The sequence below is a fragment of the Gekko japonicus genome, unplaced genomic scaffold (assembly GCF_001447785.1).
Source record: "Gekko japonicus isolate JY-2015 unplaced genomic scaffold, Gekko_japonicus_V1.1 scaffold99, whole genome shotgun sequence".
Classification (NCBI taxonomy): domain Eukaryota; kingdom Metazoa; phylum Chordata; class Lepidosauria; order Squamata; family Gekkonidae; genus Gekko; species Gekko japonicus.
The window spans coordinates 1,030,163-1,054,429 of record NW_015165833.1 but is presented as its reverse complement, the minus strand read 5'-3'; the positions used below and the strand labels follow the sequence as shown (position 1 = coordinate 1,054,429).

At 47.1% G+C, this 24,267-nt stretch overlaps 1 protein-coding gene across 1 annotated transcript in view; it reads right to left on the bottom strand.

The window, feature by feature from the left end:
• The window catches only part of GRIK3 (glutamate receptor, ionotropic, kainate 3), a 138,679-nt gene that overhangs the window by 81,320 nt on the left and 33,092 nt on the right, over positions 1-24,267 (bottom strand). Inside the window, exons 4-7 of the mRNA XM_015410879.1 lie at positions 23,111-23,292; positions 13,754-13,807; positions 5,122-5,295; positions 4,218-4,361 (exon numbers count right to left, since the gene is read on the bottom strand). Of these exons, the coding sequence (XP_015266365.1) occupies positions 4,218-4,361; positions 5,122-5,295; positions 13,754-13,807; positions 23,111-23,292 (554 nt within the window). The remainder of the gene's footprint in view (positions 1-4,217; positions 4,362-5,121; positions 5,296-13,753; positions 13,808-23,110; positions 23,293-24,267) is intronic.

Sequence of the window (24,267 nt, the reverse complement as noted above, 5' to 3'; positions counted from 1 at the left end):
GTTGTCTCAGCAGAGGGCTGCTTCCTTCTCTGAACCCTTCTTGGCGAAACTCTCCTTCTCTGACCCCTGCTTGGTGGTCTCTCCACCAAGACTATTCTCAGAGTCCCTTATTAGGGTGCTACAGAGGCAGGTGGTAATCTTCTTAAGACCTTCTCAGCTCTGATACCACATCTGTGGAATGTTGGACTTACTGGTATCTTCCCCACTGGAATTTAGACACAACACAAAAACTTAAAAAAAAAGATTAGTTCTGCTTTGGGTTAGTTATGTTGGTTCTGGTTCTGGTTAATCTAGCTCTGGATTCTGATTGCTATACTGTGAGTTAACTGTTGCCTGTGCTATTCTGATTGCTCTGTAGTTATTTACAGCTTTTCTAAATTTACCAGCTGTCATTTCAGTTCATTTTTTGTCTCTAGTCATTTTATTGTGCATTGCACATTTTAACTGACTGTTAGTTACTTTGAATGATTTATTTTGGAAAATAAGGAGATACATATTTAAAACAAATTAATGAACTGTTAGAAAAGGGGCGGGGGTTTGAACACGTCAACAATACACCAACTAAGGGCAGGCAATAACACTAAGAGTCAATCACCCCACTTCAAAGAAGAAGAAGATGCTGTAAAGTCCCCTCCATGCTTGAGAGGAGACGGATGGCAGGGTCTCCGATTAATCACTCTCAGCATTCTACAATTAAGGACACATCAATCTCCAATTTTGACATATTTATTTACTTCACTGCTTTTGCCCCAGAATTGAACCCAAACAAATGGTTACCATATAAACTAAGCTTATTATTCCTGTTTGATCCTTGTATGTGTTAAACATTTTAATTATGCTGTATAATTTACAGCTCACCTTCTACCCATATGTATGGACTTGTAATTTCCAATTTTGTTTCTTTCTCTGTCTTGATTCTAATTGGCCCTTCCTGGCAACTAACCCCCCCCCCACTTTCTATATGTAATGGCTGAGGAAATTGTGTTTCATTGTATCTGAAGAAGTGTGCAAGCACATGAAAGCTTATGCCTTGCATAAAACTTTGTTGGTCTTAAAGGTGCCGCTGGACTAAAACTTTGTTCTGCTGCTTCAGACAGACACAGCAACCCACCTGAATCTATCTGGGCAGAGAAGTAAGATGTGCTGCTGGCACAAAGGAACTCAGACCCACCCTGGAGCCTGAGCAGTGAAAGTCAACCCCAGGGCTCCTTCCCATCTGGGAGGGCTGCAAGAAGAAAGGCAGCAGCCTCAAACGACCCCATCCCTTGTCTGCCAATCTCAGGGATGTGTTTTTTCCCACCCACTCTAAATGTTAGGGCTGCCAGCAGATTGAGATACAGGTGATTATTCATCTGCCTTTTAATCAATTAATTACTTAGCTTAATTACATTTACATAAAATTGCTAAAGCTGAACTTTATTATAGGTGTCTTTCTGAGCCCCTGATGGAATTATCCAAGAACCTGCAATCCCGCAAATAAAAGCCACCACAATGGTTAGGATTAAAAGCAATTTTTAATGCTACTTCTTCAAATCAAAATAATAATTTTTGAAAAACCAAACAAGCATGCTTTATATCTCCTGCTCACTGATTAAAGTTCTCTCTTACTGGTTTCAATTGGCTCCCACTAAAGCTTTCATTGATCAGTCTAGTAGTTCAGCACCTTACTCAATATTTGTCCTGAAGGCCCGTCTGAATGTTTCACCCTGACCCTGTTTAGGCAGTGAGCGTATTTTAGCTCGCCCGCAGAACCAAATGGACCCAGTGTGGCTCCAGATGGCTCTGCGGGATCCAATGCCCCCTGGCGGCTCATTAGATGGGCTTGTAGGGGACTGGCATAGTTGACTCTCTGCAGCCATCAACAAGATCGCTTCCCAGCGCCCTCTGTGCCCCTACTCTAGGCTGGCTCCCTGGTTTACCCGGGAGTTGCGGCTTATGAAGTGAGGGCTGAGACGGCTAGAGAGACGGTGGCAGCATGCTTGAGATGAAGCCACGAGAGCATCTTATAGGATGTTTATGAGATCCTATGAGACGGCAGTCAAAGCCGCAAAGAGAGAGTACTATGAGGAGGCTACGATTGCGTCCGCGAGCTCATACCCAGCCCAATTATTTAGAACAATTAGGTCTATAACTGTTCTGCCACAGGGCCGACCAAATGCTAGCGAATTGGACATTGGCTGTGAGGCTTTTACGAGCTATTTCGTGGATAAAGTCTTGTCGCTCCGCCACGACCTCCCCACCACAGTTGAAACAGAGAGCGATCTCGAGGCTCCATGCATGTCTTCAACTCAGGTTTTTGGATCATTTCAGCCCACTCAGCCTAGAGGAAGTTGACAAACTGCTCCTAGCTGTTTGCCCTACCACATGCTGCCTTGATCCGTGCCCATTGTGGCTAATTAAAGCTGGCCATGATGGGTTCCGAGGCACCTTAAGGGAGATTATCAACAAGTCCCTCTTAGAGGGACTGTTCCCTGGGGTGCTCAAGGAAGCAGTGGTCCATCCTCTCCTGAAAAAAGCATCCCTGGATGCAGCTGAATTGGCCAACTATCGGCCGGTTTCCAATTTGCCCTATTTGGGCAAATTAATAGAGAGGGCAGTGGCGATTCAGCTACAGGGCTTTCTGGATGACACTTCCATCTTAGACCCCTTCCAGTCCAGTTTTCGCGTTGGACGCGGGATGGAGACAGCACTGGTCGCCCTCACGGATGACCTCCAGAGGCACCTGGATCGGGGCAGATCAGCAGTACTTTTGTTGTTGGACCTGTCGGTTGCGTTCAACATGGTTGATCATCAGTTACTGATCCACCTCCTCACCGACATAGGAATTCAGGGGCTTGCCTTGCAATGGCTCGCTTCCTTTCTCCAAGGTCGGGGACAAAGGGTTGCACTAGGGGAATAGCAGTCCAGGAGGCACCCACTGGATTGTGGAGTGCCTCAAGGGGCAGTGCTTTCCCCGATGTTATTTAACATACATATACGCCCCCTTGCCCAGAGGCATGGGCTGGGATGTCACCAGTACGCTGACAACACCCAGCTCTATCTGATGTTGGGTGGTCGGTCCAACTCCAGACCGGAAGATTTGGACCAGGCTTTACAAGCCATGACTGATTGGCTTAGATTGAGCCGGCTGAAAGTGAATCCGATGAATACTGAGGTCCTGTGCCTGAGCCGGGGTGGTTCAGGGGTAGGGATCCCACTCCTGACGTTTGATGGGGTGCCTCTGGTGCCAGAGCTGGAGGTTAGGAGTTTGGGAGTGCTCTTGGATGCCTCCTTAACAATAGAGGCCCAGGTAGCAGCCACTGCCAAGTCGGCCTTCTACCATTTTTGGCTGATTAGACAGCTGGTTCCCTTCCTCGACTGCAAAGACCTGGCAACAGTGATTCATGTGATGGTCACCTCGAGACTAGACTACTGTAACGCTCTCTACATGGGGCTGCCCTTGTCGCAAATTCAGAAGCTGCAGCTAGTACAGAATGCTGCGGCCAGGCTTCTGATGGACCTCCCCAGGTGGGAGTACATCCAGCCTGTGCTGAAGGCATTGCACTGGCTGCCAATAGCATACCAAATTTGTTTCAAGGTGCTGGTTCTTACCTTTAAAGCCCTATATAGCCAGGATCTGACATATCTTTCCCAATACATACCCCAGAGAGCACTACGGTCAGGGTCTCAAAATTGACTGGCCCTCCTGGGTCTCAAGGCTTGCTATTACCAGGGCCAGGGCCTTTTCAGTGGTGGCTCCATACTGGTGGAATGAGCTCCTGGAAGAGATCAGGGCCCTGTGGGATCTTTTACAGTTCCACAGGGCCTGCAAGACAGCTCTTCCACCAGGCTTTCAACTATGGAGCCGCCACCACTATTACCACCAACAGGCTTAATTATAGAGCCCTGGCCCTTGGCTTTGACATCTACAGCCTGTGTCACCAGGAAGATCATGGAGCAAAACATTTGTTAGACTGTGTATGCACATATATAGTATGCCATTGTTAATGCAATTAATTAAACATTGTCTAATTATGCCATTTGATTATGCCATTGAATTGTTTATAATTGATTTGTTTTTAGATGATTTTATATAGATTTTAATTGTTATTTATGTATCAAGCTGTGTAAGCCACCCACCCTGATGTAGATTTGCTCTTGCAAATCTGGCTGCAAAAACTAAAGTGCCAGCACTAACCATTAGAACAGTGGCTGCTGGCCAGCGATGTTCTTCTTACCTCCTTGATAAAATTCATGAAGCGGCCACCAAATCGCCATGCTTTATGCCGATGGCACTGGAGGGAGTTGACCGTCATCTGGGGAGCCCGTTGGTAGCACACAGAGACAATGTGGACTGCGTCGTACAACAGGGCAGCATCTGTCTAAAATGAAGGGGAGCAGGATGTGCATTGATAAGTGTTTGGGAGGTGAGGAACCCACCAAACTTCCAGCCCCCCCCCCCCCTGGAACTCCACAGCAGGAAGGATGTTACTTCTATACACAGCGAGTGGTTAAAATGTGCAATTTGCTGCCAGAGGATGTAAGTTATGGCCAGAGGCACAGACAGCTTTAAAAGGGTATTAGATAGATTCATGGAGGATAGATCTATCAGTTGCTACTGAGAAGAAGAAGGAAGAGATTGGATTTATACCCCACCCTTCACTACCCGAAGGAGTCTCAGAGTGGTTTTCCCTCCCCCTCCCCACAACAGACACCCTGTGAGGTAGGTGGGGCTGTGAGAGCTCTTTCGAGAACTGCTCTTTCGAGAACAGTTTTGATAAAACTGTGACTGAACCAAGGTCACGCCAGCAGCTGCACGTGGAATCAAACTTGGTTCTCCCAGATTAGAGTCCACTGCTCTTAACCACTACATCAAACTGCCTCTAGGGAACTAAAGCAAACTTCCACTTTCAGAGGCAGTTAACCTCTGAATCCCAGTGCCAGGAAGCAGCATCAGGCGAAGGTCTCGGCCTGTATACCCTGTAGTTGGACCTCCAGAGGAACCGGTTTGCCACTGTGTGAGACAGGATGCTGGCCTAGATGGACCACTGGTCTGATCCAGCAGGGCTCTTCTGACCTCCAACCCCAACCAGATGCTCGGTCTCTGCAAAATGAAAAGGCTGTGGCCCTCATACCACGTACCATCATCACTCCAGCGATCAACCCTGGCTCCGGCCGGGGGGCCACCTGCAATCTTTCCGCGGACCACTTCTCAATGATGGTGGACACGTGGGGGTTCTCCACGTTTAAGATCCGGAAGCCGGTCAGATTCACCCCAGAGTAGCGATACTGCTCCAGATCTAACGCATAAAGGTCCTTTAGAGAAAGAGAGAAACTTGGTTTCACGCTATTTGTTTTGCATTGACTATAGTCAACGGTCCCCAGAGGGTATAACGGAGAATCAATTCGGGGGTATCTGGGGCTCTGGGGGGAGGGCTGTTATTGAGGCAGAGGCACCAAATTTGCAGCATAGCTGCTGGTGTCTCTCCACAACCTCCCCCCAGTTTAAAAAATGATTGGACCAGGGGGTCCAATTCTATGGGCCCCCAAAGAAGGTACTCCCATCCTCCATTGATTACAATGGAGGGGGGGAAAGGCATTTAAAGGGATCACGGTCCCTTTAAACTGTGAGCTCTTTAAACTCCTTCAGAGCTCACTCATCAGAGTCACACTGCTTGGAAAAGGCATTTAACAAGACCGTGATCCCTTTAAATGCCCTTCAAGTTGGTCAATCCGGCGGTTCCAAAAATCTCGAATATTTTTGTGATTTTCAAGGCTTGGCCATTTTGGATAGACCAACGATATCTGAAATCTCTATCCGGCTGAATCAATACCCCCAAAATACTGATAAGGTATTTTCCACGGGCTTTTTTAGTTCGGATTTAGCCAAACGCACACTCCTAGTGTGCACTAGGAACCTACTAGGTAATTTTTGCATAATTTAATGTGTCAGGTGGCTCAAGTGGTTAAGACGCTTGAAAGCAAGAAATTGCAAGTAGATAAATAGGTACTTCAGTGGGAAGGTAACAGCGTTCCGTGCGCCTTGGTGTTTAGTCATGCCGGCCACATGACCACGGAAACGTCTTTGGACAGCGCTGGCTCTTCGGCTTTGAAACGGAGATGAGCACCGCAACCCTAGAGTCGGATTCGACTGGCTTTTGAGCAAGGGAACCTTTACCTTTACTTTAATGTGTCAGGTTAATACTTATGCTTTGCTTCAGTTCTGTTTTTAGACTTCTGAGTTCTACAACTCTAATCCTATTGCATTGTTTATTGAATGTCCTATCCTGTCGATTACATCAGTTCACTCTGTGTAATCCACCTTGAGTCCAAATGAGAAAGGTGAACTATAAATAATGTAAATAAATAATTAAGCAAAATTTAGTGCATTGCTTTCCAATTTTCACATTCTGCTTTACTCTTTTGCTTGTTGTAAATATTACACTGTCATCCCTTAGGCTGTTCTCTAATTTTGTGATCCAGTCTTAGTGCATTGTTTGTATTATTATACCAATTTTATTACACTGTTTTTTTAAAAAATATTTTGAACAGTTTTTATAGCAAAACAAACAACACAACCATATATCTGAGCTACATAATTACAAATGTTAAGCAAATCGAAGAAACAACAAAAACCTTGTGGAGTTTGCCTATACTATCCAAGAAGTAGGTAACAAATTAAAATTAATAACATTTTCCCAATAATTATGCCCACCAGATGTTCAATCTAGTTCGATGAGCCTTCTTTCCATACTCCTTATCTATCACCCTCTAAGCATTTAAAGGTCTCCAATTTTAATTTTAATTGTGCAATTCACCTAGAGTTTCAGCACAAAAGGCAGCCTATAAATAAGTTGCTGCGTTGTCTCCCCCTCCTCTGGACCATGCTGTTTTTTGCTGCACCAGAGGAGCAGCCCTGCAGGGATTGGGGCCTTGTGTCATGGCCCAGGGTGAGATGGGCAGCTAGTCTTCACTAAACTCCCCTGCCTTCCCTTCAAACTCCTCCAGACTTTTGTATGTGCATGCTCCAGTGAAATGGGTCTCAAATTGTGCTTCCTGCCAATTCCAGCTGAGAGGCAGTGCCTTGTCACCCATTAGGATAATTAATTATAATTATTATAATTCTAACCCAGAAGCATACATTTTAAATATCTGAGAGAAGGCATTTGAAAAGTGAGACATTAAATCTTGGTGCTCTTGCCCCTTTCAAGCATCATATGCTAATACCACCAGCAGTTTCAACATCTTCTGACTTTCTGGAAAAAAACAAAACACAGGGAGCAGAAAAAAATCAGGGAGAAATGGAGTGCCATCGTGCCCATAGCTGGAAAACAATGAACAGGGTGCCAGCAATGCTGATACTTCAAGCAAAGCTTCAAAGCACCTGGAAAGAAGAGCATCTTTCTTCTCTCAGCACTCCCTCTGGCTCAGCTTGCCATGTGCAGTATGAAACAAGTCTGCCTCCTGGAAGGCATCTTTCCCCTGTGCGTAAGGCCAGCCCAGTGCATGCCTGCAACTTCTGTGCATACGCATCTTGATCAAATGGCAAAGAACAGCCCTTACACGGATGAGGCCATCAGGGACTGGGGGAAGAAGCTATCAACTCCCATCTTGCAGTGGCTGGATTCAGAACAGAGTAGCCAACTCTGAGTTGGGAAATTCCTGGAGATTTCAGGGTGGAGTTTACAGAGGGTGGGGTTTGAGGAGGGGGAGGGACCTCAGCAGCAGAGGTGTCAAACTCATTTGTTACATGGGCCAGATCTGATATAAACAAAACTTTGTCAGGCCAGGCCATGTGTAATGTAATGCCAGGTAGCGAAGATATTAACTTTATAAAGGACACAAAAACACTTAAAGAGTTTTTTAAAACTTAAAATACAAACATGCTTAAAACAGTAACAACATATTTTATTTAACAGTCTTTGATAACTGACACTTCCCAAGCCTCCCCCCCCCCATTAAAAGTTGCCTACCTAAAATGGAAAGGTGGGGGGATAGTGGGATTTGGCAATGCAATTTTTAAAATAAAGCATCAAGGAAAAGCACAAGGATCACAACAGAAACTAAAAACTAAAATTTTAAAATGCTCTGAGCCTAGGAAAACATGAAATGGCTGGGCATTGCAAGCTTCCCCCCACCCCAGGTCTACTCGGAGTGGCAGTAGCTTTCCAATGTAATGTCCCGCTTTGGCTGTGGGTTCCCAGGTTAGAGTACTCACTCAGGTCCAGGTTCTCAGGTCCATTCAACAGAGGCAAGCTGGCTCAAAACATCAGCCCTTTATTTGCAAGCAGACAAATTCAACTGGCATACCAACACTGGAAATTGAAACTCCAGTCCACTGAAATACATTTCAGCTCAAAACAAGTTGCAAAAAAATGTGGAATAGATTTTCCATTAAGGTTTCTGGGCCCAGATAGACGACTCTGGGACTAGAATGATAGCCCCCAGGTTAGAATTACATTCCCAGAATGCAGCTGCTACTCCCAGGGACCGTCATTCCATTCTGGGAGCTGTCATTCCAGTCCCAGAGCAGTCTATCTGGGCCTAGAGACCTTAAAGGAAAATCCATTCCACATTTTGTTTGCTGCTTTTTTTGTGCTTTAGCCCAGAGGAGCTTCCTGCTGGAGGAGAAACTGGGAAAACAAGGCCCAGCTAGCTGGGAAGTTCTGGCAGCCCTGATCTCCCTCAGAAGGGTGAGGACAGGCAGGGGAGGGGGTGGGTGGTGGAGAAGAGAGCCACGGGCCTGATTAAAGCCCTGGGCAGGCTGCTTCCAGCCCACGGGCCTTAGGTTTGACACCCCTGCTCAGCAGGGTACACGGCTATAGAGTTTACCCTCCAAAGCTCCCATTTTCTCCAGAGGAACTGATCTCAATAGTCTGAAGACTGGTTGTAATTCTGCTGGATTTCCAGACCCTGCCTGGAGCTTGGCAACCCTTGACTGGGATTCTCCAAGTTACAAGGCCAGACTTTTCCCATTTGGCCACAACTGGGAGGCTTCTGGGACTAATAAACTGCACAGCCCTCTCTCCTTCCAGCTTTGATTGGCCTGACCATCAGAACCGATTCCGTGTCTGATTCTTGACTGGTTAACGGCATCTGGGTCCCTTTACAAACTGTCCTGGTCCCTTGACTCAAGATGCTGGAGGGAAGGTTGGTTGTGGTCTACAGATCTATCTTTAGCTCTCCTCCAGTTAAAGACACAAGCACCATCCACCAGGATGGGCAAGATTCCTTTAAAACTGCAACAAAAGCACACCCCCTTCTTGTTATTGTATTAGGAGCCATGAGTGCAGATTTATGGAAGACCTGGAATGTGGCCTATGTCAGTTTGCAGATCACTATCAAAGAGGAGCAAAGATGCCTCCCTCGCCTTTCTGACCTACCTCCACTGGCTGCAAATGAATGAGCGTGCCCTTTATGCAATTAACTGGGGGGGGAGGGGAAGCACTCAGGCAAACTGCTGGCAGGCGGCCCAGTGCTGCCACTTGGCAGCCCGCGCAAGTGAGAGGAGGGGGGGGGACATGTGCAAGCCCTGCTCCAGCGCGCTTCCTTAATGCATCTCTTGGCTCTGCAGAGCCGTGCCAGAATATTAACTCCCCGCCACAGGGAGGACTGCAATTCAAGCCTCACCAAAAGCGAGTTGGAATGGGTCTCGGAAATGAAGCAAGCTAGGAGCGACTGACAGCTGCTCCACTCAGCAAAAGGGAGAAATAGCTGGGGGGAGGGGGGGGAGGAGATGGTGCTGCTCGGCAACATCACTCCTAGTGTGGGGCACGGTGAGTGCACTGCAAGGAAGAATCCCAAATGACAGGCAGGCCCTTTCAACCCTTTATGTGACTGACAATCTGGCTGGCCAAAGGGAACCCCCCCCCCCCCCCCCGCTGTGTTAACTCCAAGTTGGGAAATAACTGGAGATTTGGGGGGTGGGGTGGATCAACCACAACAACAACAATTTTATTTTACAGTCAATAACCAGCATATACAAAGGTTTACATAAAATCAAACTATTAAATTTCGCAACTTTAAAAATTTCACTCAAGCTACTGTATGCATTTTCTGATCTTTGTACACCTGTGCACGGAATTTAGCCACTATTCGGGTTGTTTCATGGTTCACATCGGACAGAAGATAATCAAGTTTAATTTTGTTTGATCTGCCGGGGAAATTTCCAATCAGTGGCTCAATAAATTTTGACCGAATTTCTTTGTGCCTAGGGCAATTAAAGAAAATATGTTCCATTGAATCAATTTCCTATAAAGAACAAGAACAGAGCCTATGCATATAGGGGACTGATTTAAACCTTCCTTCCATAACAGCAGAAGGTAGAGTTGAACTTCTTGCCAATGTAAAGGCCCTTCTGGAATGATTTGATTCAAGAAAATATAAGTATGCAACAGGAGCAGCAACAAATCTTGAATTTGGAGGAGAGATAAAACCTGGAGTTCTATGAATATCCGTTTGTCTTTCTATATTTGTCACTCTTTGTTTAATAAGTAGTTTGCCTTGGTCTGGCCCATGGTTCAAAAATTCTTGCGGAGATAAACCTATTTTTCCTATAGTTCCCAAAACCGCTTTCTGCCAACTGGATTGAAAAGAGTCTTGGAGAGTTAGAAGGAACAACCCTTGTCAATTAGTGTTCCCTGACAGCTGTTTGTTGATCGATAGCATACAAATTCTTGCTCCGACCCAAATCATTCCAGTCTCTAGTCTAACCCAGGAGTTTGGTACACATTTGGGTACTTGCAGTATTGCCCTTAAGAATTTAGACTGCACTCTCAAATAGAGAGAAGGGGTGAGGTGGATCTACTCTGAAACTAATGATGCTTAAGCTTCAGGGCCCTTAATCCTGGAGGGGCCCTGAAGCAACTTTTTTTTTTTATGAGTGAATTTTTCAACAAAATTGAAGGAAGTTCGCACAGCGAAAAAGGGCAGGGGGGAAAGTGGCACTGTTTGAAACAATTATAGCACTTAAGAGACGGCTCATTAATGGAAGGAAATTTGCTGTATGAAATGCCTGTCACTGTATCACTCTATTTGAAATCAGGCCAACAACAAATAGCATCCAGTTTAGAACGGTAATGTGAAAAGGGCCTAAATTTTCCTCTGAACTGGTTTCAGCAGCCATGGGTTGAACCCATGTCTGCCATAACATGTGGTGTGGCCCTTACTCAGGCAATGTGGCATATACCCAGCCTCTCCTTTAAACTGGTGCCCTGGTTCTACACTTGCAGTGGCAGCAGTGCCAAGATCACTAGCCAGGGCGGGCGTTGCGCCGGTCTGTTAATGTGACACACAACAGCAGCTCACTTTAAATGACTCACTGAGTGTGCAATGTCACACAAATAAGGTCACGACTGCCAGCATCCCATTTTAAACGGCCCTTCATTTAGGAAGGAGAGAAAAAGACGACAACTGGGTTATTTTTTTGCACAGCAAAAACCAGAGCGACGCCTGCTGCCAAAGCAGATCCCACCCCTGTGAAGATTTGCACAGCCAAGCCGGCATCCTTCTAGCCCCCTCCATTTTCAAAGCAACTAACAGCTGGGCTACAATGGCCTCTTGCAAGCTCCTATGTGATTCAACCTTGCCGTTCGGTAAAAAAACTTTGCCCCCTCCTTGCCCGAGTGCTGCTCTGCAGCGTTTGATGTCCGCTGGGGACCTTTTAGCTCAACACAACAGACTAATTCAATCGCACCTCCTGAGCCTCGTATAGCAGAAACGGCAGCATTGGAGAAAGAAAAAAAAGCCATCGCCTAGAGGCACAACAGTTTAAAATATCTTTCCCAAGATGCAGCTGTTATTTCAGGAAAGTGGCACTAATTGCTTATCTATTAATGGATTATAATTCTTTTTTGCTCCCTCCTGCCCCCAGCCCCTTCTTCATCGTCACCTTCGGGCTTTTGCTTACTCACAGAAAAGGTTGCCACAGCTCAGCTGGGCCTGATTAATAGGAAGTTATCAGGCAGTTCCATGAAGCTGCTACAGACAGATAGTGGCAGTAATTAAAACGTCTCTTTATTTTGGGGAGGGAAGAGAATTTAAACAAAAGATTTAGTGTGGTTGTTTCCCTGCGTGTGTTTTCCCCTGGGAAATGATATTTGGCAGATAAAAGTGTTGCATTCTCCACCTCCTCTGCCACGCACTCCCTCTGGGTCCCTGCCTGGATGGGACACATATAGCCCACCCATGGCAACCAGAGGGAGATCATGGGGGTGGAGAACTTAGCTTTTCATGATGTAATTTCTGGCATAACCTGGAAGTGACCACATTGTATTTGAATGACATAAGAACATAAGAGAAGTCAATGTTGGACCAGGCCAATGGCCCATCCAGTCCAACGCTCTGTCACTGTGTGGCCAAAAATACCAGGTGCCATCAGGAGGTCCAGCAGTGGGGCCAGGACACAAGAAGTCCTCCCACTGTCCCCCCCCCCCCGTCCCCCATGCACCAAGAATACAGAGCATCACTTGCCCCAGACTGAGAGTTCCTGTCTATACCTTGTGACTAATAGCCACTGATGGACCTCTGCTCCATATGTTTATCCAGTTCCCTCTTGAAGCTGTCCATGCTTGTAGCCACCACCACACTCTAGCATCCACCCAGAACTCTATGGTTTAAAGTTTGAGGCAAATGCTAGAGCCTTGCCTGCAGTGGTTGTGCCAGTTTCAGAATGCACTGGAAGTGACATCATGGTGTCAGCATGACACCAATCACCCCAGCATTTCCTCCTGCTGCCCAACAGAGCAGTGGTGGGCAGAGTGGGTGGAAGACAGGAGGTCTCCCGCTGAGGTGGCCACTTCCGCACTGTCATTTTTGTCACTCGTTTGTCCCTATTGCTTTGGGTCCCCCTCCCTTTTCCACATGTGTTTTGGTCCCTCTGGGACTACTAGAGAGAGCAAAACACTTTTTGGCGGGGGGGGGGGGCGGACCCTGAAGCAATAGGGACAAACAAGTGACAAAAATGACAGTGCAGAAGTGGCCTGGTCTCACTAGGATCACCAGTCCTTAATCTAGCTCCTTTATAAAAAGGAAAGCTGAACATAGGCTTGCCACTTGCCCTCCCCAAGGGCAAGCAAACCCCTGCCCTTGGCCCAGTACCCTGCCCTTGAGAAACTGAGGAGTGGGAGAAAAAATGGCTGGGAAATGGCCTCCATAGTGCCTCTCTAGGAATTTATGCTAGTGATCAGGGGAAATTCCTAGAACATCACCTGGAAGTCATGTCACATCTTCCACCTTCACTAGGCACCACCCTCAAAATCTGGCATTTGCTTTGACAGTTCTAGCAACCTTAACTGAGGGCTACTTTACAGGGTTGACATAGGCCAACGTAGGTGGAGAAAAGGCACATTTATTTCTAGTAATCTCATAAGCCACTGCTTCAAACCTTTTGGGGGTTCTGCATTCTTTTGTTACATCAACAATTGGTGAAATACATTTTAGCAGATATTGGAGACCTGAGTTCGAGTCTCTCCTCCTCTCATGATGGCAGGTACCCAAACAGCCAACAGGTGCCAAAGCCAGGATGCTCTTCCATCCATCCATGCAGTTATTGCTTCAATGGATTTACAGGCCTACTTGGTGGCGCAACGGGCCTGGTTGGTACGCCCAATGGTCCAGTTCTTCCATGTGCAGTGTCTCAGTTGACTTAGTCCCAGTTGACTAAGCCAGCCTGTCATTCGTCCTTCCTGACCAGGATCAATGGAATCAGCCAATACCTGAGAGGGAGCAAACCGTGGGAGTGGAAATGTGAGGCATACAAAGCAAGATACTTTACCAGTGTGGTGAAGATGAAGTGGTAGTATTCAGTCATCATCCCCATCGCCATGGCCTGCAGAAGAGTGAAAGGCAGCATGAGACAAAGCAGCAGGAAGGAAAGAGCCTGCAGTGCCATGCAGGACATCAGCTGCCCAGCGAAGCACCAGATGGCCAACCAAGTGGGTCTAGAAAGTCTTCTCCCAGCCCTGAGTCTCCAAAAGTCACACGGGTCAGTTCCAGTTGTGGATATTTTATCAGGCCAGTGAGTGGGTTGGATCAAACCAGTTTTTCTACTAGCAAAAAGGGAAGGAGGGATCCCACTTGATCCACAAAAAAGGATTATGCTGGGTATCCTGGGACCTGAATGTACACAAGCCAAGCAGGATGACAGCTATAGTAAGAAGAGGAGTTACATGAGATATAGGCTGGCTGGATCCAAGCTCAAATTTTGCAGTTTAGCATGGTTTTGGGTGAAGAATCCAGTTTCAACATGCTTTTGTTTTGCTTCTGGCTCACATGGATGTGAACATAACAGGTTCCTGATTATTTTGCAGAACAGATTCAGCCTCCAGAGTGTTGCTTTTCTTGGCAAGGAACATGTATTATATTTTATTTTGTTTTGCAGCAAATGTGCACCCAGCTGCCCTGTGACTTGACCTTCCCAACCTTTCAGGAACCTTCTTCCTTCCCTTGCTATTTGCTCTTCATTATGCCTAAGAGTGGCCTTCCTCTTATTTCGGGGAGTGCAACCCCCTGATCACACTAGGAGCATTTCTGCAGCCCACTTACTTCTTTCTGCTTGGTCCACTTGCCACTTTGAGCCAGGATGTCAAGAGCTGGGATACACAATGTCTGTCAAACACTCCCTGGGCTTGACATCTATGTTAATCAGTAAGGAGGATATGAGATCCTTAGCCAACTGGTGGATGTCTGATAAGGCTGGCAAGCCAGGACCGGAGTCCAAATATTGTTTCTCTGAGTCCAGCAGAAACTTATAACCTGACCTCCCACAATGATCCCCTCCTCCCCAGATGCAATCTCATGAGTTATGAAAGAAAGTTCTATTTTTAGTTCATGAACTACATCTGTGGAAAAATATCCTCCTCATGACACAGCACACTTACATTATGATAACTGGGACTACACTCTGTCTATGTACCGGAGCCCAGCCACAAGTTTGTAGCTGGCTAAGAGGAAAAGGCTACAGGGGATGAGTTATAAACTCCCCAAGCACCGCACATTCCAGTACTTAAGAGTTTCAAATAGCTCAGCTGGAATGAGACAAAAGGGTTTACAATCTAAAATATCAGCTAGAGACTGTCAAAGCTGAGGGACAGAGACTGGGAAAGTCAAAAGGCTTGACTTTATTCCTTCCTTTTCAGTCAGGAAGACTGGGAACAGCCCAACAAGGGAATGGATTTGTAAAGGGAGATTATAAATTCTTTGGACATAAGGAATAAGCTCTCTTTTATCTTTTGGCTTTTGTCAGGGAGGTTCAAGTCATGAAGGACTGAACTTTTACAATAGGGCTACTTCTTGACCACATGCTGAGAGACAATGGATGGAGGTCCTGAACTCTGAGAATCAACCTAATAGAGAATTTTAAATACTGCAATTTTAAGAGATACTAGCCTATCCTAATTTAACATTGTTTAGAATAAGTACCAAGTGTAGGGTGAGAGGGTTGTGTATTGTCACCTTTTCTTTGTATCCTTGCTCAGCCCGATGCTTGTATAAACCATGTGTACTCTTTTTATTTATTAAATTTTCTTATATTTTGAATACTTAGGGCAATTTACCCAGTAAGGTACCATCATGCCGTGAAAAGCCTCAACTGCCCATTTCCACACCTTGAGCCTCTGCTAAAGGGACAGCACCGGTTTTCTCCAAGCCAGTTGACAACCTTAGCAATATCATGGTCATGGGCTTGCAGTCTTGGTCTCCTTTGAGGCTCAGTGAACTGTACCTTTTCTCCCCACTCCCATGCCTGAGCCTGGTTAAGCACACTCTGGAAGCAGCTCAACTCATAAAAGAGGTGTTGTGCAGCCCAGCTGGTACATTCCTCATTCAGACTCTGTTTTTCTGATCTAAAATTACTGCAAAAGAAACAAAGCCAAATACAGACAAAAATCCCAAGCTTGCAGAAAGCATGATGACGTTGGAAGGGGAGATAATTTTTTATTGAGTTAAATCTGAATCAGTTTTGTGTGGGGGCCCTTAACATGCACCCACACAGGCAGCTAATTAAGAAATAAATGACTATGTACCCCATATTCGTTAGAGGACGGATTAGTATTCAGAAATGCTAATTAGAGATATTTCTAGGGTCAAAGAACACTGCAGAGGTAGCTGCAGAGTGTGGAGTATGTGTGCAGGGGGGGAGGGGTTGAGACTAAGAGCTATTCCACATAATCACCGATGCCATCAAGTCAATTAGTACAAATTGAAAGTACCTGGCAAGTTGCAAAAAAATAAAAAAAAATGCTACCAAAATAACTTGGGAAGATTGCTGATGCTGGTGCCCAAAGAAAGATTTAATGTTTCCAAGAAGGTGAATGGAAGATCTTAATGGGTAGACTGGAATCATGAACCATGCAAGTGCTGGCAAGAGAATGGGGCTGCGGATATCCCCCCCCCCACAAAACAAAGCTCACATCTCTACACTGCTGATATATTCAGGATAGTCAAACTCCTCCACCACCCTTTTACAGGAAAATTGTGTCCTGCAGACTGCTTGGTTTTGGTTTTCAATAAGAGCTGTCCAACCACAGCTGCTGGGAGAGGTGGACTGGGGAGGTGGACTCCATCCAACACAAATCAAGGCGCTTCCTTCCTCAGCTCCTGTGCATGCCCTAACTCTTCCATGTTGTTCATCAGGATCCTGAGTATTTTCTTTAAGTTTTTAATTTTTTTTTAAAAAAAGAGAAAATGGTTTACTATTTATTTTATTTATTTATACTTTAAATTTATTAATTGCCCATTCCCTGTTGTCACGGCTCAGGTGGGGTGTCACCTGATGCTGCCACCACTCTGGATTTAGGTTCTCTTGAGAAGGCCCAGAGCACCCTCCCAAGACCTTCAGACCTCTCTTTTGGCTGAATAATAGACGTGAGGACCAGGCAGAGTGAAACAAGAAAAAGGTTTATTTTATAGGAGGTCAAACAACAAGGTGCAGAATAACAGTAAGTGGGTGAAAAGAAAAGAAATCAAATGCCCTAACGCATCTAAATATACTTTCCCTAGCTCACTATCTCAAGTGGCCTTAGACTACTCACCCCTCCCTCAGGATGAGGGTTTTTCCCCTGCAGCAGCCTTTCTTCTACCTCTGCCCTCTGGAAGAAAGAACAGCTCTTCCTGCTGCTCCAGAACTTTTATTCCCAGCCCTCCTCTTTTCCTATTGGTCCATTTTGGCTCCAAAACCTCCCAGGGGCTTCTGGGAATTGTAGGCCCAGCCTCACCTACTGCTAGCCAGGCTCTCTGGGCCTAGTAGGCCTCTGGTAGCACAGCCCAGATCATGAAACCTGTGTACACAGGTCTCTGGGCGACGTACAACAAAAGTTAAAACATCAAACAGAACAAGTTAAAATTAATAAATAACATTAATTGCATTCTTAAAATAATCTCAAAATGGCATTACTGATCTGTTCTTAAACCCATTCTGGAATGTGTTGCCCCTGTTAGGCGGAGTAAAGAGGAAGCAGAAAGGGAAGACGATGGGAGAGCAGTGGAGGGTGCCAGCTGTGATGGAAAACCACTGCTGTCCTCGACCAAAAGCGTGGCGGAACATCTCTGTTTTACCGTCCCTGCGGACTTGCATTAAGTCCTGCAGGGCCCTGGCAGTATTTGGAAGAGAGTTCCACCAGGTCGGAGCCAGGACTGAGAAGGCCCTGGCTCTGGTCGAGGACAGCCGGACATCTTTGGGGCCAGTGATCACTGGTACCTTGGGGTAGGGATCACCACTTAGCTTGTAAGGCAACACTGAATCCCAGTGTTTCCTTGTAAGAGGGTGAGAAGAAGCCCATCTGGGTTCATATACGTCCTCATGTGGGGTAATGGCAGGGGGCCCCCAACATTATTCCTTTCCTGTTCCCTAGAAACCTTTTGGACAATTTGGTGAACAACTGTGATTTCGGGAGTTAATTCGGTGTGCTGCTGGAGAGGCAAAAAAACTTCGCGCGGAACTGTGCATTCTCATATCATCCTGTTTCAGCAGGGCTGCCATGAATGCTGTGTAGTCACTTCCCATAGGGGTCAGCCTGGTTTGAACAAGATGCTATGTGAGGGCAAAGTCCTGCAGGTGAGTTCCTTTTGCCTTACCAGCATCGCACTGAAATCCAGGCGTATGAGAGGTGGCAGGCAGCTGAGACCTGGGGACAGAAAGAGCGGGGGGGGTCAGAAATGGAGATGGCTGTGCAGGCAGGGCAGTAGAGGGCCACCACGGGGACTGGGGGGAGAGGCCCCAAAGGAAAGGGCAGCCACCAAGATGGTGACACCAACAGACAGAACACAGCACGAGGGCTGGGGGTGGCAGGAGAAGGAGGGCATGGCCAGGTGAGGGAGTGACCTTAGGTGGCCTAGGTCAGAGGCCACAGAGAAGCTGGATGGACTGGAACAGGAGCAGTAAAATCCCAGCTCTCTAGTCCAAAGACAAAAGTATCCAGGTTGCCACTCAGATGGAAGATTACGCATTGTCCTGCCCTAAGCTCTTGTCACAGAAAGCAGGTGTTCGAAGATGCTCGAACTCACAGTATGGCAGCCAGTATACCCCCCCCTCCCGCCGCCTCCTGCCAGAGGGGCTCCTGGCTTTGTGCTGCTTCTGCTGAAATTACTAGGGCAGAATTTAGCTTAGAGGAACAACGGAGCAGTTTGCAAAGAAACAGGAGGCGGAGGGAAGAAAACCACAGGGACCGGTGCGGGGGAGCAGCAAGCGACTCGTCATGGGTCTGTTTTTCCTTCCAGTCTTTTCCCTGATCTGCATGTCACTGAAGAATTTATTAGGAAAAAGAAGTTAATTACTCATGACATCTAATTTCTGAGGTAAGGAGAACATCATAACTTGGTTGGATAAGCAGTTGGATAACTAATCAGAACCAAATGCCTCATAGACATCTTACAACTTCTCTAAACTTTAAAAAAAAATGACAGTAATGTTTTGAAAGCTTTGCTGGTTATTATGGCAGCTGGCTGCCTAGCTTAGAGTCTAAAAAGGTAAGGAGAAGAGAGAGAGGAAGTAATAACTCAGCAGATTAATGTAACTGAAAAGGATGTTTTCCAATCAGCAGCATTACATCCCTCTTTCTGAGGTGTCATTTAGACCAACCACTTTGCTAGCTTGTGGAGGAGACTGACCAGGAGAGGGATCTTGGAGTCGTAGTAGATAACTCACTGAAAATGTCAAGACAGTGTGCAACCGCAATAAAAAACCTTTGAAGAAAGGTTTAAGCGCTTGGGGCTCTTTAACTTGGAGAAACGACGGCTCAGCGGTGACATGATCGAGGTTTATAAGATTATGCATGGGATAGAGCAGGTAGAGAAAGAAGCACTTTTCTCCCTTTCTCACAATACAAGAACTCGTGGGCACTCAATGAAATTGCTGAGCAGTCGGGTTAGAACAGATAAAAGTCTTCACCCAAAGAGTGATTAACACATGGAATTCACTGCCACAGGAGGTGGCGGTGGCTACAAACATGGACGGCTTCAAGAGGGAATTAGATAAACATATGGAGCAGAGATCCATCAGTGGCTATTAGCCACAAGGTATAGATAGGGGCAAGTGATGCTCTGTATTCTTGGTGCTGGGTGGAAGGGCGCAACGATGGGAGAGCTTCTAGTGTCCTGGCCCCACTGCTGGACCTCCTGGTGGTACCTGGTATTTTTGGCCACTTTTTGACAGAGTTTTGGACTGGATGGGCCATTGGCCTGATCCAGCATTGGCTTCTCTTATGTTCGTATGTTTCAGTACAAATGGCAGCAGATCATATTTTCTTACAGTTCTGTTCTCTGTTGCTGCATCTTCTAGGTTAATGGGCAAATGGTTTGCCTGCACATGCTGGCATACAGGCACGTAAATGGAGGAAAATGCCCCTTGGGATGGGGGCTGATTTGCATTTAAGAAAGAGATCATGGAAATGCTTAACCCTTTCCCTGCCAACCCATTTCTCCTGAACTCTCTCTCCCCCACTGACTTGCATTTACCCTGCATAAATGAGGAAGGGAGAGGGAGTTTCAGGGGGAAATGGAGGGGAAGGGTGGCTGTCTCCCAACCATAGAAAAAATATTTCCTTGACTCGTCACTTTATATTGTAGAGTACACCCAGGTACTTACTAAGATTTCCTGGTGCCTACCAAGCATGGCTAATGGGAAACTTTCTTTCTTTTTTTTAAGTGTCTGGGTGAGCAGTTTTGAGATTCAGGAATCATCAGAAAAGGACAGCTAGATCTTTGCTCTGGTTCTCTATTGTGATATATTATGATAACACATGAGAGAGCTGTCACTCCATTTATCTTAATATTGCTTGCCATGTCCATATGGATGTTTTTCAGTTGGTGCAACTTGAGGATGCAGACAGAACTCTTAGAGAAACGAGACCCACCAGTTGCCGGGGAGAACCGTGCCCTTCCTGGCTGGTGAAATCTCCAAGAGGGAGGCTGTTCATCATAATGAAGCAGATAATACTCTCAGATGACAAGAGAGGTGCCCCAGCTATGTAAACCTTGTAGACAAATTTTGCGCCTCAGCATGTTTTAGAAGGAAGCAGCTGGTTAAGTCTTTTATTAATTACGTCTGTACTACTGAAATCAGCCAATTATGTGGCTTTGAGATTTTATTGTATGTGGATGTAATGATGTTTCTGCCTGTGTGTCAGTCTTGGCTGATCTAGCATCGCAACAAATTTTGCCCATATCTCTCTGTGCCCTTCTCTTGCTGCCTTCTGCCAGCAGCAGAAGACTTTTTAAAATTTTGCCTGGTGTTCCTTGGATGTCCCTTCTTTTACATTTTAATTGCAGGGTAGGGTGGGATACAAACTGCAACAAACAAACAAACAAATAGATGCTATGTCTTTGTTTTTATACATATATTTTGTTATGTTCTGCTTTTAATGGTTAGCCACCTTGGTGGCCCTGATTGGGCAGAAAGGTGGAAAATATATTATGTAAATACGATAATCCTTTTACTATTAGGGATATACATTTGGAAATTAACTAATCAAAATCCAAACCTTCCCCCTGGCTCCCCTCTTCAGATAGCATGTTCGAGACAGTGGAGTTCTATGTGGTACAGAGAACCACTCCCAGCATCAAAATTATAAAGTACTTATTAAAAAGAAAATGTTTACAAGCATACTTTTAGCGCAGCACCAGACTGAGCAAGGGAATCCAAAAGAAATGGGTAAAAATGCAAATCCTCTGCCTCTATCTCTATACTGCCCTATCGGCGGTTAAAATATAGGACAGGCTCTTTAGCTCAGATGTTCTAGATCTCTACAGAGTGTTGATTACCTCAAAGCTTGCTCTAATTCTCCCAGGCGAACACATGGTCAATGGCTGCCTGCTTGCAGACCTCAGCTCAGCATTCTCCTGGATGCAGCATTCCAAAGAAAGAAAGCTTCTTCCTGTTGCACAGAGCTTTTATCACCTTCCTTTCCCAACTCCCCTGATCAACATCAGGCCAGGTCACAGTAGCCTTTCCTCCAGCTCCTTCCTGGAGATTATTCCTGGAGCTGTTCTAGCCTAAAGCCCTCCAAACTCTGTGGAAGAGTGGAGAAGGGGGAAAGCTTGACCATCCTATTGTCTTTCCTGCTTGATCTATTAGCATTTGTAATAGGTTATATTCAAACTGATTTCCCCCTCCCCCTTCCTGCCTGTTTTCTCTCCAGAGAAAAGAAAAGATTTTTTTTTATTGCTAACCTCCCAGGAGAAAATGCATTTCATCACAACAACTAATCCAAATTGACAAATGTCATGCCTTGCCTGCCCACTCTGGGGAATGCCGCCTTCCACCATCACTCTCCTCACATTGGGACACTTCCCAAGGCCACAGAACAGGAAGGGAGGGGGTTTGCTCACCCTTGGCCTCCTCCTCCTCCCAGCTGTAGTTTTTCCAGCTGCAGACCTGACAGCCAGTTTCTTTTCTTCCATGGAAGAGGCCGGAACCTGCTTGTATTCCTTCCTCCCTTCCTCCTGCGCTCGCCCCTGTCCCTCCTGGGGGAGATGCCTCCCATCTGTCAGGGATCTGCGGGGCCCATTGGACTACAGCTTCCTTGCCCTGCTCAGCTGCCCCGCCTCCCTGTCTGTCACTCCTCTGCATGGGGTGGGTGCGCCCCAGCAGCAGTGGGGCTCACGGGAGCCACCTGCATCCCCGCAGCCCTGCCCTCCCAGCACTGCCGTGCTGCCTCATGCCCCACCCTCTGGAAGCTGAGCTCCCCCCCCCCCCTTGCCACAACTGCCTCTGCCCTCTGGGGTGCTGAGCTCAGTAGTGCAGGTCCTAGTGACTTCTGGGCCACCTCCTGCTCCCTCCTCCTGGGGGCCAGACTTCCCTCTCCTTCCGCTGCTGTTGCTGCCTGTCGGGGCACTGAGCTCTGCAATGCAGCTCCCAGTGCCCCTGCCCTCACCCTGCTCAGCCCAACCCCGGTTGCTCCCATCTGGGGTGTCTCGCAGGCCCAGGCGTCTCCCCCAGCACTGCTGGTCATCCAAGTGAGTGGACATGGTGTCGCCCAGCCATGGGGCCGGGGGTCGGGACTTTGCCTCTCTGGGGCCTGGCAGCTGCTTCTGCCACCATGGGGGGGTCTTTTTCCCGCCAGCCAATCTGGACCCAGACACTAAATTAATGAGAGTCAATAAAAGCTTCAACTCTATTATCTGACTTCACAAAAGTCAGTGGGAGAAGAGAGAATGAGGAAAGATAATGAGGGACATTTTAAACTCAGCACACAGATCTTACCACCAAATGGTAATCACTTCCAGGCGATGTCATCACGCCAGGCACGTCGGGCCGATCTGGCCACTTTGAGGGTGGGGTTCCCCCCGCCGGCCAGACCCAGACCAGCGGATTGGGGGTCCTTTTAGCGGGGGAATCCCCCCCCAGGGGGACTTGGCAGCCCTAGAGCTAACCCCGCTTAGCTTCCGAAACCTGATGAGACTGAGCTAGTCTGGGCCATCAAAATGCTTTTAAGCATGTGCAGAGTTCCTTCCTTTCCCCCAGTATGCAACTACAGCAAGCTCTTATCTTTCAGGAGGTCTTCTGGATGATCTGGATCACACAGCACTATTTCTGAGCCCCATCATCAGCACATCCTCCAGAAATCAAGAACTGCTCTCACACACACACCCCGCCTCATCAAGGGACACTAACCCTCCCCCCCCAGGGGGGGCTCACCTGCTTGAGGATCTGCACGGCCATCGTGTGGGTGCAATCAAAGATGATCCGGAACTCCCGGCCCCTCTTCATTTCCTTCAGCAAGGGCCGGGTATCATCCGTGTCTGGGGGCAGCTGGCGGATTTTCAAGCGGATGTTGTATCTTGATGGGGCCATGATCAGCTCTTGTAGTCGGATGAGACCTTGGGAGACAGCAAACACAGACATCAGCCACAGAGAGGACAACAGCGTTTGTTTGCAGGTCAATGTTCCTGAAGGCAGAGTGGGGCAGAGTGGCAGAGAGTGCCACAGCTGGGTTTCCAAACACTTTTTAGGACTCTGAGTTGGATGTTGGTGCCTCCTTGTACAGCATCGATGCCCACTCAAAGCCCTCAACAGCGGATGGAGACTCAGCAGAGGCTGAAACATTTGCTTAAACACTTATTTGTGGAAGTAGTCACCTGAAAACTGCTGAGGCCATGGAGCCCCAACTAACACTCACTCAAGTAACCGTCAGGACCGTCTCTCCCCATATATGCCCCAGAGAGCCTTGCGCTCTGCAGACCAACATCCACTGGTAGTCCTGGCCCAAAAGACATCCGCCTAGCCTCAACCAGGACCAGGGCCTTTTCTGCTCTGGCCCCAGCCTGTTGGAATGCACTCCCAACAGAAATCAGGGCCTCATGGGACTTGTTACAGTTCCGCAGGGCCTGTAAAACAGAGCTGTTCCACCAGGCTTTTGGGTGAGGTGGCAGATATCTTCACCGTCTCGGCCTCCCCTGCCCAAAGTAAGTTACAGGTGCTTGCTATCCTGCTAACATCTAACAGGAAGTGTATTGGACTGCTCTGGAGCAATGCTGCCATCCTTTATTTAACTTGTTTTTTATGTTGTAAGCTGTCCTGAGCCCACCATGTGATAGGGTGGAACATAAATATAAAAAATAAACAAACAAACCATTTTATGTTGGAATGACTAACTTCTGCTTGGGAAGAACCTGTGTGCATTCACAGGAACTGGCTGTGTGCTAAGCAGGGGTCATTTCCTGTAGGAGTGCACAGGAGCGGAGCTCCGGCAGTAAAGAACCCAGAGGTCGGGCACATGCAACAAGCCCCGCCCCCTGCTCCCAGCAACCCTCGGTCAGAGCAAGAAGCAGCCATGTAAGCTGCAAAGCCCCCCC